General features: G+C 43.5%; 2 protein-coding genes across 2 annotated transcripts; one reads left to right on the forward strand and one right to left on the reverse strand.

The window, feature by feature from the left end:
• Positions 1-766: 766 nt before the first annotated feature.
• On the reverse strand, positions 767-5,062 carry EAE97_003240 (uncharacterized protein; the record flags this gene model as incomplete). The annotated part of the gene is made up of 9 exons (XM_038873752.1): positions 767-1,221; positions 1,604-1,672; positions 1,750-2,602; positions 2,657-3,118; positions 3,166-3,516; positions 3,563-3,900; positions 3,957-4,160; positions 4,214-4,532; positions 4,598-5,062. The coding sequence occupies 9 exons, from the start codon at positions 5,060-5,062 to the stop codon at positions 767-769; spliced, it is 3,516 nt and encodes a 1,171-aa protein (XP_038735615.1).
• A 2,093-nt stretch (positions 5,063-7,155) lies between these two features.
• On the forward strand, positions 7,156-14,700 carry EAE97_003241 (uncharacterized protein). Its single transcript, XM_038873753.1, has 3 exons — positions 7,156-12,175; positions 12,225-13,343; positions 13,397-14,700. Exons 1-3 carry the CDS (start codon positions 7,439-7,441, stop codon positions 13,511-13,513), a joined length of 5,973 nt encoding a protein of 1,990 aa, XP_038735616.1. The 5' UTR covers positions 7,156-7,438; the 3' UTR covers positions 13,514-14,700.
• Positions 14,701-15,084: the final 384 nt, after the last annotated feature.

Consider the following 15,084-nt stretch of genomic DNA (forward strand, 5'->3'; position numbering starts at 1 on the left):
AAGGTTTGGTCCTACGGTTTCATACATGTGTATGTAAATATGTAGATACAAGCCCGTGTAGTAGTCAATAAATAATGTTTGTTTTTGTATTTGGTGGTTTCCTATAACTTGGTAGTGTTTAGTGTGATTTACTTCATTCAATATTCCCCTGCTCCCTTGCTCCCTCATGTACTAGGTAGGCATAAACAGGTATTGTTATTAGCCATCACCTAGACAAAATCAACAATGTAAATACAGTTATCAAAATGAAGTCAAAAGAAATCTTGGACCTCGCTTCCGGTAGATAAAGAGAGAAAGAGTGTTCTCTCTTTTTTTCCTCTCCTCTTCTTCTCCCTGTTACATGTCCCTGCCCCCCTATCTCGAATCGCAAGAAGTGTCAATTGCCAAGTAGTAACATACACACAGCTAACGTACCTATTTCAGTATAGTATAGATAAACGCTGAATACAATCTCAATTTAAAATTTGCATAAGAGGTAAGAGGGTGCATATCTTAAGATTGCATCTCTCTCATAGCGTAATGAATATATGATGAGATCATGTGTTGATTCTCTGTCTATATGTCTATCTATACGTGCTCAGATCGATTGCACGAAATGGATCGATAGTGATGATACACTAAAAGTACAAGTACGAATACAAACACCTCCATGATTCAAACGACGCCCCCTCCCCCTGCCCATCTAACAACCTATTCATCGAACAAACCCACGCAGTACCCTTCCCCTTCTCCTCTAATTCAAGGACATCTCCCCTCACCACCCCCATCACAACTTTCGCAACTCCCTTTCCAACCACTCGACAACCCCTACATACCCACTCTGCCTCTTCCTCATCGCTCCCAAAAAAGCGCCTAATCCCCACCTCCTCATCTCCCTTTTCGAAATCTCGCATTTGTAACCTGCATATTGATCTTTCTTACCACTTTGCTCCTCTTCCCCACCCTCACGCTCAGCCTTATCCAGTTCCCCTCCCTTCTCCCCAGCTTTTCCACTGCGCTTCTTTCCCCGTCTACTTAAACACCAACCTAATCTAAGTAAATCCTCTACTGTCTTAATCACCAATGCACTTTTTGGTTTTTTGGCAACAGGTAAACATTTTATATATGCCATCATTTTTGTTGCACTTTCAGCATAAGAAGTGTAGATATTTTTGCGAACCGTACAGAGGGAATTGTGGGAAGTGTCGAGGTACATAGGGTGTGTTTGGAGGGTGAGGGAATCTATGGGTGTGTTAATTGTGTTTTGGAAGTTCGTGTGAAAGTGGAGAGCGAAAGCGAGCGCGAGGAAGCAGGGTGCAAAACGAAGGCGGCATTCAAGACAAGTATTGAGAAGAAGATTGATAGACTCTTAAGAATATCCAGAATTCCTGGAGTGCAAAAGAATGAAACGTCAAAAACATACAACAGTGGGGATTCGCTGGTGGTCACCCACCCAACTACTAATCCACCGATCTGAAGCTTGTGTATGGCAGAGCGGACGGGATGCCCAATTCTCTTCAGTCTATGGCCGTATGTGGTGGAAAGTGGTTTTATTTCAGTTTATATCCCCATACGTGATGACGTTCTGGTTTTGTGAAAAATGAGATCAGAAAATGAAACTTACTGAGAACTTTCCGATGGAATGTCTTCCCCGGGATTCTTGAATATTCGACTGTGAGCGAATCTTGTATTACTTCTCAATGTTTAGTATCGAGCTCCATCATAGTGATACGTTCAACGAGAAACCAGACCGGATCAAAATAAACTCACCTAAATCTTTCCTCCTGTCCCTATCTCTTGCAATATTCAAAGTCTTCATGTCCACCAAATTACCACAATAAGGAAACATTTTCTCACCCACCACCCTCTTGATTTTCTTACCGTTAATCATCACCTCGAAATTGGTAAGTGTCTTGTCCGAATTTACACCTACTCCATACTCTGGTATGCCATCGTGCATTATTTTCAAGAAGCGTTTCGCATGTGCAGGATTGAGTGTTATAAGCAAGAAATCATCAATCAATCTCAGCAGCAGACTTTCCCCAGGTTGTAGAAAAGATAGATGCTTGGTTTCGAGATCGGCATAGAAGTAATTACAAAGTAAAGAGGAAAGGACTGAACCCTGTGGAATTCCTTCTTTTTGGCGGTAGAATTTCTTGCCAATCTTAACCATGTTTTGTGAAATGTGTTGGGTCAAAATTTGAAGAAGAGAGTCAGTATCACGGATTTGGTTGACAATATTTTCAACAAAAACAGTGTTCTTCTTGCCAATGGCTATATCGTTTTCGAGATCCTCATCGAAATTGTCCAGATGATGAAGGGATTTGGCGTGTGATTTCCATCTTCTGATGGGTTTATTTGGCGCATTAGGGTCGGTGGCATAGGCTTCTGTAGGTCGGATCTCAACATGTCTTGCGAACCTGTACTCTGATTCGGAAGGAACGGTGGTCATGAGTTTGATGACTGCTGCTTGAGGAATGGTATCGAATGCTGCCTGGACATCAACTTTGGCAAAGTAGAGAGGTTTTGTTGATGAGTTTAGAGCCGCTTTAAAGGATTTGACCTTTTGATATAAATCGCCGACAGAGAAAAGAGTTGATCCAAGGCGACCTATGTTGCTTACCTACAGATGTTAGATTTTGCCAAAAAAAAAAGCCGGACTATAAATGACGCTTACCTTCTCGAAGGTGAGTACATTGTGAACAGGCGCCAACACACTATTAATACTGGCACCTAGCATACGCTTATCACCTTTCCGCATTGCTCTTCTTCTTAGATTCATAATTGGCCGCACGCCAGTCTCCTTAGGTATCAGTCGCATCTGACTAAAGCCTAAGGCTCGCGAACCAAGTATCTGCTGGGCCTCTCCCAATTTCACTTCCTCGAACATTTTTGACTTCAATGAAGCCAGAGCAGGCTCAGCCACAGATTTCCAAACATCATGACGAAAGAAGAAGAGTCGCTGACGATGAATATTCGACTCAGTGACATGAAAGTTCGAACGAACCAAGGGGATAAGAACTGAATCAAATAAATAGTATACAAATTCAAGAAAAATTTCACGTCGTTTATTGAAATCAGTTAGTGACAATTTTTGGTTCGAGGTATTTGGTGCGCCCAACCATTCAATCTCGGCAATCTGTTGAACATTAACAAAATGAAATCTGACTATGACAGAAATTTTACCTTGAATCCCTGAGTAACTTCGTGGAGTGACAAAGCCTCAAACCTTCTTAGTCTAATAAAGTTATCCACATTCTTTTGGAAGATGCCCTGGTTATGTACTTGCACATCTCCTGTGCCCCAGAATTCGCGCGGTACGATATTTCGAAGCACGGCATGACAGAAAGCAGATACGTCAGCACTAGAACTTGCATGGTCCATCAAAGTTGATTTTTGGGCTGGAATTGAGGGGACGCTCGATAAAAATGTGTTGGAGACGCGGCTTTTCCCAGAGGATTGGCTTTCGAATGACGTCGAATTAGAAGAACCCTTTTCTTTCGTGTCCTCTACGCTGCCATCTTGATTCTTTCGATTCTGCAAGTGTTAATAGAAGCCACTGAATTTCAATTTGGAGACTGACCGGGCAATAGTATTCTAACAAGCTATTGTATGAGCACCTCGAGTGCAGGATTTGGAATTTTTTGACCAGATCCCTGGGTTTTCCACGGAGTCTTTTGGGAATTTTGATGGCCTTTGCGTCAGGATATATGGAATCAATTTCTTCTTCACGTAAAGTGTAATCTTTGAATGGCTGAACAGTCTCTCGATTGTCAACTTCCGAAGTAAAGACATTGTGAAGGCCGAATTGCATGGGGAATATGTACATTAGAATCTGAGTGACGTTTTCCTCAGGCCGTCGACGACTAAGCATGGCACCACTTCCATCATTGACTTGACATGGAAATCTGTTCAAAACATCTGCGCAGAACAATCAATCAATGTGAATCCAAGCTGCTAGCTCGAGAGTGACCTACGGATGTGCCTAAAACCAAATTGAACCTCACCCTTTGCATTCAAAGCAGCTTTTGCGTAAAGCATCCGATTTCTTACAAAATTGATTTCCGCTGGATTATGTAAGATAACTGGTTGCTGCCTTTTGCTTGAAGGGCTGTCTGTCTCAGATAATTTTCCAGGGATTTTTGCAGTTGTGATAGGCGAGAGTTCACTTAAAGGCTGACCTGTTTGTAGTAGTCAGTCAAGATCAAACAGACCAGACACAATTGAAACCGACCACTGAGTTGGTAATAGCTACCATGTGCATTTTCTATTTGAACAAAAACACCACAATCAAGAATCAAATCACACATGACATGTTCTCCAGCTTTCCCTAGCAGAGCAAGAACATGAGGCCATGGCCAGGCTTTCATAGCTGTCACATGACTATTGGGATACATTGAATTGGCTCCTGGAATAGAAGTTCTAAAGTTTTCATCCCTATTGACAGAATGAGAACTGATATCTTTACGATATCCTTGACAAAGTAAGTGTTGAAGTCTTCCATTTGATGGTTTTGACTTTGAAAACAGTAACCAAATAGCAAAATCAACAATCTGCTGAGATGTTAGTAGTCCGAGACGAGAACATTCCGGAAGAAAGATTATTGATAAACACCCACCTCCGATTGAGAGTAAACATCATTACCACTTGAATTTGCAATAGTTGACACAGAAATGTCTCCTTTCTGTGAGAAAGAAACCCACTCTTTCAACCTATTTTCTTGAGAAAGCTCATGATTCAATGACACACCTATCAACGTGCCATCAAGAAAGTCACCTAACAAGTGATCATCATCTTCCTCATGATCATCTCCTTGATCTTCAACATTTGTTGAAAGCTTGTGGCCCACTGACAACAACTTCTTTCTCCTAACCTTGGAGGATACTGGAAGCTTTGATAGTAAATAATCACGAAGACATAAGACGTTGGGGTAGTATTTGGCCAACAAAGTTTGCTTTACCGGAGGATCCTTCCTGTGGGCATCTCCAGAGGCCTTTTGACGCTTATTGAGATCTGTAAGGCCAGTGCCATTATCCGTATCAGTTCCTGTGACAGCATGACTTCTCTTTCTCTTTCTAGCCATGTTTAAGCAATTTCTTTTGTTGATTCTTGATCTTGGGTAAAGCACACTAGGTAGTATTTCCTAAGTGGATTGTCTTAGCGTTGGGCTGTCTGTGATGGACAATGATGACCCAGATGATGACCCATAGGTGTGATGTCGATCTTCAAGCAAGATCGATGGAAGACTGCTAGGTTAGTTCTATGCAGCCTGTTCCATGCAGCCTTGTCAGAGTTACGAGGCTGTAGATCAGATGGCATTATTGACTTTAATTTTGGAAAGTCAATAACAAAGTATTCCTTCCTTTCACAACGAATACGAGAACAAACACGACATATGATTGAAGTTTCAATTTATAAATAGGTATATGAAGTAAGGGGTATCGATGATTATGAAAAAGTAAGGAGTTGTTTCAATTATATTGAGCAAGACAAAGTCGGAACAGAGAAAAGGAAAAGAAAGTCCGGAGGCACGGATCTTTAACAAATACCAACTATACCTAGGTAGGTAGGAATCCAGCCATTTATTGGTTGAATGTTGATATTGAATCTAGAATCGAGGATATCGATAAGCGATAAGACTTTGATGTGATATTGATAGGAGAACAGCCTCGAGCCAGTATAACACAACCAAACAAGAGACATGAAAAGGGCATCCAGTGGAAGATGAAATGAAGTACCGAATTGGTGCTCATACACAAACCTTGGCTTCTTTTCTACTATAGGTACCTAGTAGGCCCTAGGCGGTGCTTGAAGAAGGGATCATGATCAATGAATGAATGAATGAATGATAGGTATTGATTTAGGCTCGGCTACTGCTGGCTTAGAAGTAAGACTTTGCGATGTCAAATCCAAGATGAAGCAAACCTTCAAGGGTTCTGACAATCAAATTCTTTCTTTAGGTGTTTGTTTACCTAGTTCATCTACCTACCTAGACATCGAGATACTATTTTAGAGTCAGGCTTGACTGATTGTCAAACTTTGAAGCACAATAGACCTGTGAACTCCCAGTCACCGAGTCAGAGACTTGTAGTCACTATCAATATTGAAATTTGCTTTTTTTCTTTCAGTGTCAAGGTTTGAGGCGATAATGGTAATAATGCTATGGATGATTCAATATAGATGGAGTGGCTGAAGGAGACGGACCATTTGCTTCTTCGTCTAGTGTCTAATGAGTAGAATAGATGGCAAAGCATACAATCTAAAACCTTCACTCACACTGTTGATTTGTCACAAGTATTCGATATATATTATGGTTGTGTATACAATAAAATTGGAATGGAAGTACAGGCCAAAAATCAAAGGTATCACAAGCAATGGCAGCCAATACCAGACAGTATATATAGTGCCAGGAAACTTTGGAAGGGAAACACGAAACAAACGGCAGCGGCAGAAGGATACCTTATTAGATACCCAGTCGTGATCAATCAAAATTCATCCATGACCGTGAAAGTTGAAACTGGAAACTGTGCAAAAAACTTTCCTTGACTCAATGAAATTCATTATTATCCCTGAGCTTTTCCACCTGTCCCATGAAGGAGATTCTTCCGAACCCGGTATTAGTTGACCATAGTTGACCATAGTCGGCCATAATTGCCTCAATGGCTGATATGTATGATGATTTCGATTGATTACCTTGTCACTGTCATTTGCTGAAGATATACACAATACACTACACCACACCATACCATACCACACCACACTACATACACTACATTACATACACCTGGACATTACTTTACCAGTATTGTGCTTTTGTACCTTTCATATGGTCGGGTAGAAATACTTACGACCTACTACCTACCTAGTAGATCACCTCAAAGTTATCATACATACTAGGTATACGTAGTAGTAGTAACCTTTTCGTCTTTTATTGCACCACCACTCGCACTTAATCCTTCTCTCTCACACACACTCTCTCACACACACACCCTCTCACACACACCCTCTCGCCCTTTCACCCTCTTAAAACTCGAAAAGCAACAACTTCACAGACTGTGTGGAGAAAACCCATTAAAGCTATCTAACCCCCGACTACTACCGGTAAACCTCTAACCCATAACAATTGGTTGCGCTCCATTCAATTACATCCAATTGCATAACAAAACCACGCTACCTTTTACCGTCTCTAACTTTCTCTCCCGCATTATACTGAAAGTATACCCAACTCTTGTCCTATGATTCTTCCGTCCAACCTACGGCCACAAACATTCAATTTTCTCCCTCGTGCGCCCAGAGCTCAAGGATAAGGTTTGTTGCTCAAATCAAATCCATCGAATCAGCTACAAGTATTCCAAGGGCCATTCAACTTCTGCCACAATTGTATGGATCATCAATAAACAATCACAGCATTATCATCGCTCACAATTAGAGCACGAGCTTCAACAGATGTTGAGGCACAATGGAGGATGGATTTCAAGATGACCAGAATTTTTATTCTAGGTCTTTTGCCCAGTCAGAAGCTCAGTCCCCAGCCCAATCTCAATCTCAATCCCAGTACTCGTCGGATTTGACTTCACAACACCGGCAAATACCTTCTTCTACCACTTGCGAATCTCCTCACTTTTCCCACAGATTTGACTTCGATCCGGCCCCCCCTCACCCACCTAAGCTCCCTCTTCTTACGACCTCGAATCTACAATTACAAACTACCAACACGAATGGTTACATGAATACTTCTGATGATGGTGGTGAACCAGATGACTTCTACCGAGATTATCAACCTCTTCCACAGACAAACAGCCCGCCAGATCAATTATTAGATATGACTGCTACAACATCAGATGTTAGACCGGCTTCCTCCACAATGCGATCAAGTAATATCAGCAGTCCACCAATACAAACTCCTTCTACCTCAAGAACTACAACGCGACCACCCTCCGGCTCAAATCTATCGCATGTTGAAAGCAATCAAAAGCAATCAACCAAACCAATAGTCAATGGATATGGCAAAGCATCACAAAAACCAAGTGTAAAGGATCTCTTGAAGCGCTTTGATCAAAACAATGATCAGTCCCTTCCTATGCCGCGGAAACCAGTGGGACGAACAAAAGATAGTGCTGGGATCAGTTCCGGATACATGAGAGATCGATCGAATCCACACACTGCCCGCGTGGCTAGTAACCCAGGACCTATAACTACGAGTTCGTCATTGAGGGCAAGTAATACTACGAGGGAGCCGAGATCAACGAGAGTTAAATCGCCTTCATCCAGTACAAGAGCAATGCAACGGCCAAGATTTGCGACGGAGGACCAACATTCAAGTAATGCTTCTTTGGGTTCCGCCCGCAGCATGCGTACGAGGAACACACCAAGTACCAAAGCCAGTTCAACTTCGAAGTCAATGAATAATCTTTCGCCATCATCTCAACCTCAACCACCACCTGCGGTGCCGGAGAAGCGTCCTCTGTTTGGAGAGATTTCAACTTTAGGTCAAGGCACATTCGAAGCGGGTTACGGTATACCGACGGCTACAAGAAGGACATCTGAATCAGGGCTACCTTCGGCCATCTTTACTGAGCAACGTAGTCATACGGATGCTGATATATCTCCAACTTCGCCAACAGCCTGGTATTTGGGAGTAACGCCGTCGCTCGGCGACGTAGAACCAAACAAGCCGCGAAGATCAGGTCACAATCGTGCCCATAGTGACTTTGCAGATACCAAGGTAAATACTATGCACAATGTCAACCGCTCTTCTTTTCTATTACCAGAATCCCCAGTCAATGCCAAGGATTCAGGTCCAAGCATTGCGCCGGATTCTTCTCATGTAGAAGCTGAGGGTGGACCCGAACTTCAGCCAACAAAGCTGTCATCTCGACTCCCTATTGCGCTCAAACGCTCGAGTACTCAGTCAGATAGATCAAGTTCTCCATCAACGCGTGCTAGTTCTCCTCTGACCGGCAAACGCCCGCTCCATGGAAAGCTTCCTCGAGAACATCGACCATGGAGTCCTGCGGGACGCTCGATGACATCAGCAACTCGTTCTGTGCCTCCTAACAGCCGTGCCAAGACACGTAGCCCAGACAAAGTCTCGAGCAGTGGTAGCTTGAAAGCTTATATTTCCGCACCGCCCGCAAAAAACTCCCCGCCTCTACGAAGTTCACGTCCTCGGCAACCTGTTTCTGCAGCAACAACCGCTAGTTCAAGACAAAAGGCAGTGGATGGATCGGCATCGCCACATGACACAAGAGCTGGGACTAAAGTGACTAAAGCTGGCGGAACTTCTGAGACGAAAGGACGTAAGACAATAACGACAGAACCAGTTAACTATGCAGCACGGCGGGCACAAATTACACGCGCATATACTAAGTCAATCCATGAATCTGAACAGCAGAAGATTCGAGCATCTCACACGCACCATGCCAACGAACATAGTCCTCAAGCCACAAACGGTGACGAAAGCTCCAGTACCGAACATGCGAATGCTTCTACGAATGGAGACCAGATATCAGATATGCCATCACTAGGGCCCGAATCATTACAGATCCTGACAAGCTTCGACCCACAAATTTCCCCGCCACCCGTTGAGCATCAGATTGCCATGGATCAAGATTCGCCAACTTTGGGTGTCACTAACGGCATGCCTGGAGCATTTATTGAAGAGGATGTACCAATGTCCGCAATTTCAAATATTTCTGCCACGACTTTTATTGAGAATGAAGCGCAGACAGAAGGTGCTCGCCTTGCTCGTATCCCGTCTATAAAGCTTGCGGATCCAGTTGCAGTGCCTGCTCAAGTACTTAAAGTAGATGATGTGACTCCTGAGGATCGAGCAAAGATTGCAGCAGACTCTTTAGGAATTTCTATCGAGGCCACTTCAATAGGATATACTCCGAAGGAGGATTTTAGTGAAGCATTACCAGAGTCCATTGATCATGATTTGACATCAGAAGCCTCTGAAAGTCCATCAAATGTCATCACCTATGATGAGCAAGCCAAAGTCACTGTTACAGAGCTTCCAAGCGCGAAGACATTGGTATCAGAAATTTTCAATTCGGACTCCATGCATCACATGGACTTCGAAGTAGCTGCTCCTGCGAGTATCGAACATGGTATTGCTCAGCCTACCGGTTTGGGTTTATACGATGAGAATTCTCAGCAGCTGGTAGATATTCCCATCAGGATCGAAGAAGACACGGAGAGATCCCAGTTACACTTAGAATCAGATACAATTTCCGGGGAAGGCTCCAGGCTAGAATTACCGGCTTTGCGTACCGCCCTCGCCGAGTCCCTATCGCCATTAGAGAACAATAGACAACCGGATTTGTACACTCCCACAGATATCGAGTATGAAAGTTCTGATGACGTTGGCGCGGGAAACACCGGAAATACGAGTGAACAAGAAGACTTGTACGGACCATCTTATGACCAGAATCGAGAATTATATCTTACATCTGACGCCTACCATCGTGAAAACCGACATTCTGGCTGGACCGATTTCTCAGTTGCCACAACAGATGATCCAGCCCCCCAAGACGAGAATCAGAGGTGGATAAACACGAATATCTCGCTTCCTGAACTGCAGAAAGCTCCCACACCACCTCCCAAATTGCCTCCTTCTCCTGGGCCACTGAGGCCGATAGAGGACACAAGTTCCATGAATTCTTCTAGGCTCGAGCTACCTCCATTGACATCCCACAACGGATTCGGCCTTGGATTCGACCCGGACACCATCTATAGCGTTCCAACTGTCCCGGCATGGTCTAACCTCACTCCTCCACTAGTTTCAGAGCACAACTCTTGGAAAGATGCAATTGCTAAATTAGGTCCTCCTACTCGTACACCCCCTCCTCCTGCCATGCAAGATAGTCGTCCACAATCGGGCACCGATCAAATCAGCCAAAACACTACTAGCCAACATACTGAATCCAGACGCCCAAGCGACGACTTGGTTTCGCCGCGGCCTTCACTTTCTACACCTTCCATTTCCACTCCTAGATCAAGCATGCAAATATCTCGGGAAGATGTATCTTTAAGCAATGGCTACCCCGCCCCTAAAGCTCCCCTGTTACCTCTCACAGAGGAAGAGCAAGCAATTGCCAAGAAAAAAAGCGCACGCCTATTCACTCGGAGAAAGATTATCGAGGAAATAATTGATACAGAGTCCGCTTATCTGAAAGACATGAATGTAGTTGAGGAAATCTACAAAGGTACAGCAGAAGCATGCCCAAAATTGGATTTTGGTGATATCAAAACCATCTTCAGAAATACGGATGAGATTATAGCTTTTTCAACATCTCTGCTGGATGACCTTAAGAAAGCTGGGGCAGCTGTGTACACTTCCAAAGCTCGCGCCAGACAAAGTAGAGCTACATCCACAACTACTACTGCAGCCAATACCCCTGCATCGCTGGGTCCAAACGACAGTAGCTCAGATCCTCCAGAATCCAACGATTTCAATGACGAAAGGGACCGAAAGACCTATATTGGTTATACCTTTGGCAAACATCTCAGGAGGATGCAGGAGGTCTACACAGGATTTTTGAAAAACAGCGAACTGGCAGCAGATCGCTTGAGGATCTTGTCAGCAGACCCTGCGGTTACTGTGTGGCTTATCGAATGCAACAATGTCGCAAAGGATTTAACGGCTGCTTGGGATCTCGACGCTCTGATGGTTAAACCAGTCCAGCGGGTCACTCGATACCAACTATTGATCGACAACCTCGTGAGACATACAGCTGAAGATCACCCAGATTTCAACGCTCTTTCGATTGCAGCTCGAGAAACATTGAATTTATTGCAGACTATTGACAAGCTCAAGGAGCGTATTTCAGTCGTTGGGAAGATTGTTGGTCGAAAACGCAAGGAATCAGAAGTCCGCCTTGGAATCGCCAAGGCATTTGGACGACGATCAGAGAAGCTGACTTCTAACGTGGTTCGGCCCCATGACGATGAAGTTTTTGTCAAGTTGCATGAAAAGTTTGGTCATGATTACCTACGACTGCAAGTAGTCATGCGTGATGTTGAATACTATACTCGACAGGTCGCTACTTGGGTCAACGATTTTCTTAGATTTCTTTCTGCCATGGAAATAATCATGCGACATAGCCCTTCTTCACACCCAGAAATGGAAGCTCGATGGACTCAGTTTAACCTTTCCATGAGAGATATGGGGAGTGTTGCTTTGGAAAGCCATGTAAGCATTTTTCTATGATCTAGAACTTTATCATGCTAATATAAAACAGGTGGGACAGATCCGAAAGGAAGTCATTGAGCCAATCGAAGCTGTGATTCGGTTGTATTCTGGGCCTACTGAATTCATGAAGAAACGTGCGAAAAGGCGCGTAGATTATGAAAAGCTGATGGCTGTCAAAGCCAACGGCAAGAAGCCTGACGAAAAGCTTCAATTGCTAGCCAAAGAGTACGATGCTCTGAATGAAACGTTGAAGACGGATATGCCCCGGCTCTCAGTATTGACGGCGCAGGTAGGACAAACAATACTTGCCAAACTTATCTTCAGTCAAACAGCTTGGTACTACATCTGGCAAGAGAAGGTCAAGACTGTGTTGGATGCTAACCAAATACCAATGAATGAGAATGACATTTTACAATCATTCGAGCGGGATTACAAGTATGTGCTCGCACAAACCCAAGAGCTTCGCCTCATCAATGGCACACTCGAGGTCGATTGCTTTTTGGACAGATTAGATTCGACCCCCGTTACCAGCATCAAAGATAACGAATCGATAAAAACAAAAGGTCGACTATCTGATTCGTCCGCTCGTCCACGACTTCTGTCCTTGGCAGCTCCACATGATACATCTCCATGTCTACCGACTCCAGATTTTGCAAAGCGACATAGTGGACAATTTTCATTCTCGCCAATCATGGCAAATGGTCCTGGCTTCCCAGCGCATGCACCATATCAACCAGCAGCTTACTCTGTAGGACATTCTCGTGCTGGCTCGGGCTCTCCTGCGACACCAGATGCAAATGCCCCTCGTCTTTATGGTTCTACCAGACCATCAACATCACGTAGCATTACTTCGGATAATGGTGGCGTAGCAAGAATTAGCACAGACCTGGGACACCGTAGGGAATCAAGTTCCACTCAAGCATCTGCGTCATACATGGTAGATGGTCCTCTTCGCGATCAACGCCCGTTCTCAGGCATTTTCCATTCGGCAATGCCTTTACCTGATGGCCCCGAAGATAGCGTTCGATCCTCGAGAGCCTCCTCAATGGATCGTGCCCATGGAAGTCGGTACAACGTCATCTACCTGGCAGCAAGCTTATTTGAATTTAATATTGCAGCAACTAAGACTGAAGCTGGTTACCCTTATCTAACCTACTCGCCCGGTGAAGTAAGTTAACAATTGAATCTGGCATTTCTCGTCATAAGCTAACTGATTCTTAGATTTTTGATGTCATCGGTGAGAAGGGCGAGCTCTGGTTGGCTAAAAATCAAGATGATGGCTCTGATCAAGTCGGCTGGATCTGGAGTAAGCACTTTGCTCGTCTCGCCATGGATTGATGAGCCAACATCTACCCCTTCCAACGTGTACTATTCCTTTTTTTTTCGGTTCTTCTAGCAACAACACATTCTTGATTTGGCGTTGAAGCACTCTTATCTGTACTTGTTTTCCGAAATGATTTTCCACAGAAAAGCAACAATTTACGAGGGCTATCGGCGTAAAGAGGGTGGTGTCATAAATTCAAGCTTGATGATAGGACATGATTCTATTGGATCATTTTATTTGTTTTGCCCGACTACAGCTAGTTCCTGGCATACACAATTCGGGTCTGGATGGAAAGGAGGGGCGTTCTTGATTTAGGGATAGGCGTTCAGATAAGCCTGAGTTATTCATTCATTCATTTGACTTTTTCCTTTATTTTCCTTTTCTCTTTTGATCTCTAATTTCGATGAGATTGTTTTTAGAGTGTCTATTATGGAGCGATTCTTTATGAAGGATGGAATGGAACCACATATGCAGCGTATTTTCTTTTTTCTTTCCTTTTTCGAAAATTTCCAAATGTTTGGGCCGCAGGTTTTGGTTGTTAATATAGCTGAAAGGGATTTTCGCAGAACTCATGATTGTATGCATGAGGTGATGATGTCTCTGGTTTGTTGGAGTTAGTCTTAATTTTAGTTTAGTTGTTAAATATACCAGGTGAGCAAGAGCGTGTGAGAAAGAGGAAAGAGGAAAGAGGACAACAGAACATAGGCTGGATGATAAGGGGAAGGAAAACGTATGGGGAGATGAGAGGAGAAAATGGAGGATATGGACTTGAATTCTTATGCTCAGATAGGAAACTTTTTTTTGTCATTTGTTTGGTTTGGGGTTTGGGACAGAGAGACGAGAAAGGGGATGAATCGCTTTTTTCTTTTTCGAAGAAAAGGCAAAGCGTTAAGGAAGATGAAAGGCGCGGGATGAATGGAAAGATGAATGGATGGATACCCGAGGGTCATTATGTATGTGTGAAGGAGTTATTGAATTGTCAGTGTAGGAAATTTTCATTTTTTTTTCTTCCTTTCTTCTCATCTAAGAAAGCGGAGATGCGGATGTGCACTCGATGCATTGAGTTGCGTAAGAGAGGAGAGTAGTAAGGGTAGGAAATGAATGGGCAGAGGGAAATGAAATCATACTGGCCAAAATTCTAGGAATGGGCTGTGAGGAATGATATCAGAAGTGGTGTGGAATGAAAATATGAGAATTCTTTTAAAAAAACAATCTTTGATTAGGCTATGATTAAGTGCATGATTCGCGTGACACGTCTTACTGTATGAACAATAGAACATCAAGCGTAGAAGGAATGTACTCGTAGGACGATGCAAGGACGGCTTCTCGGAAGCGCGTTGCATTGTTCTTGACTGCGTCTCTCCGTACCTATCATAATATAGAATCTCGTAATAAAATTCATGTAAATCTTGTTCTTCTTACTCTTGCATCGAATCCTCCCCATTCTAAAAAAGAATTTTTTTCATAGAGATTCATCCATCGCTCATACGGACATCTCAAGTAGAAATGAAGTGAAGGTCTAGGTCTAGGTCTCGCTTGATCAAAAGGAGTATCCGAAATGCACCAAACGCCTCGCCAAATGCTA

Source organism: Botrytis byssoidea (assembly GCF_014898295.1).
Source record: "Botrytis byssoidea strain MUCL 94 chromosome Unknown BBYS_005, whole genome shotgun sequence".
Taxonomy (NCBI): Eukaryota; Fungi; Ascomycota; class Leotiomycetes; order Helotiales; family Sclerotiniaceae; genus Botrytis; species Botrytis byssoidea.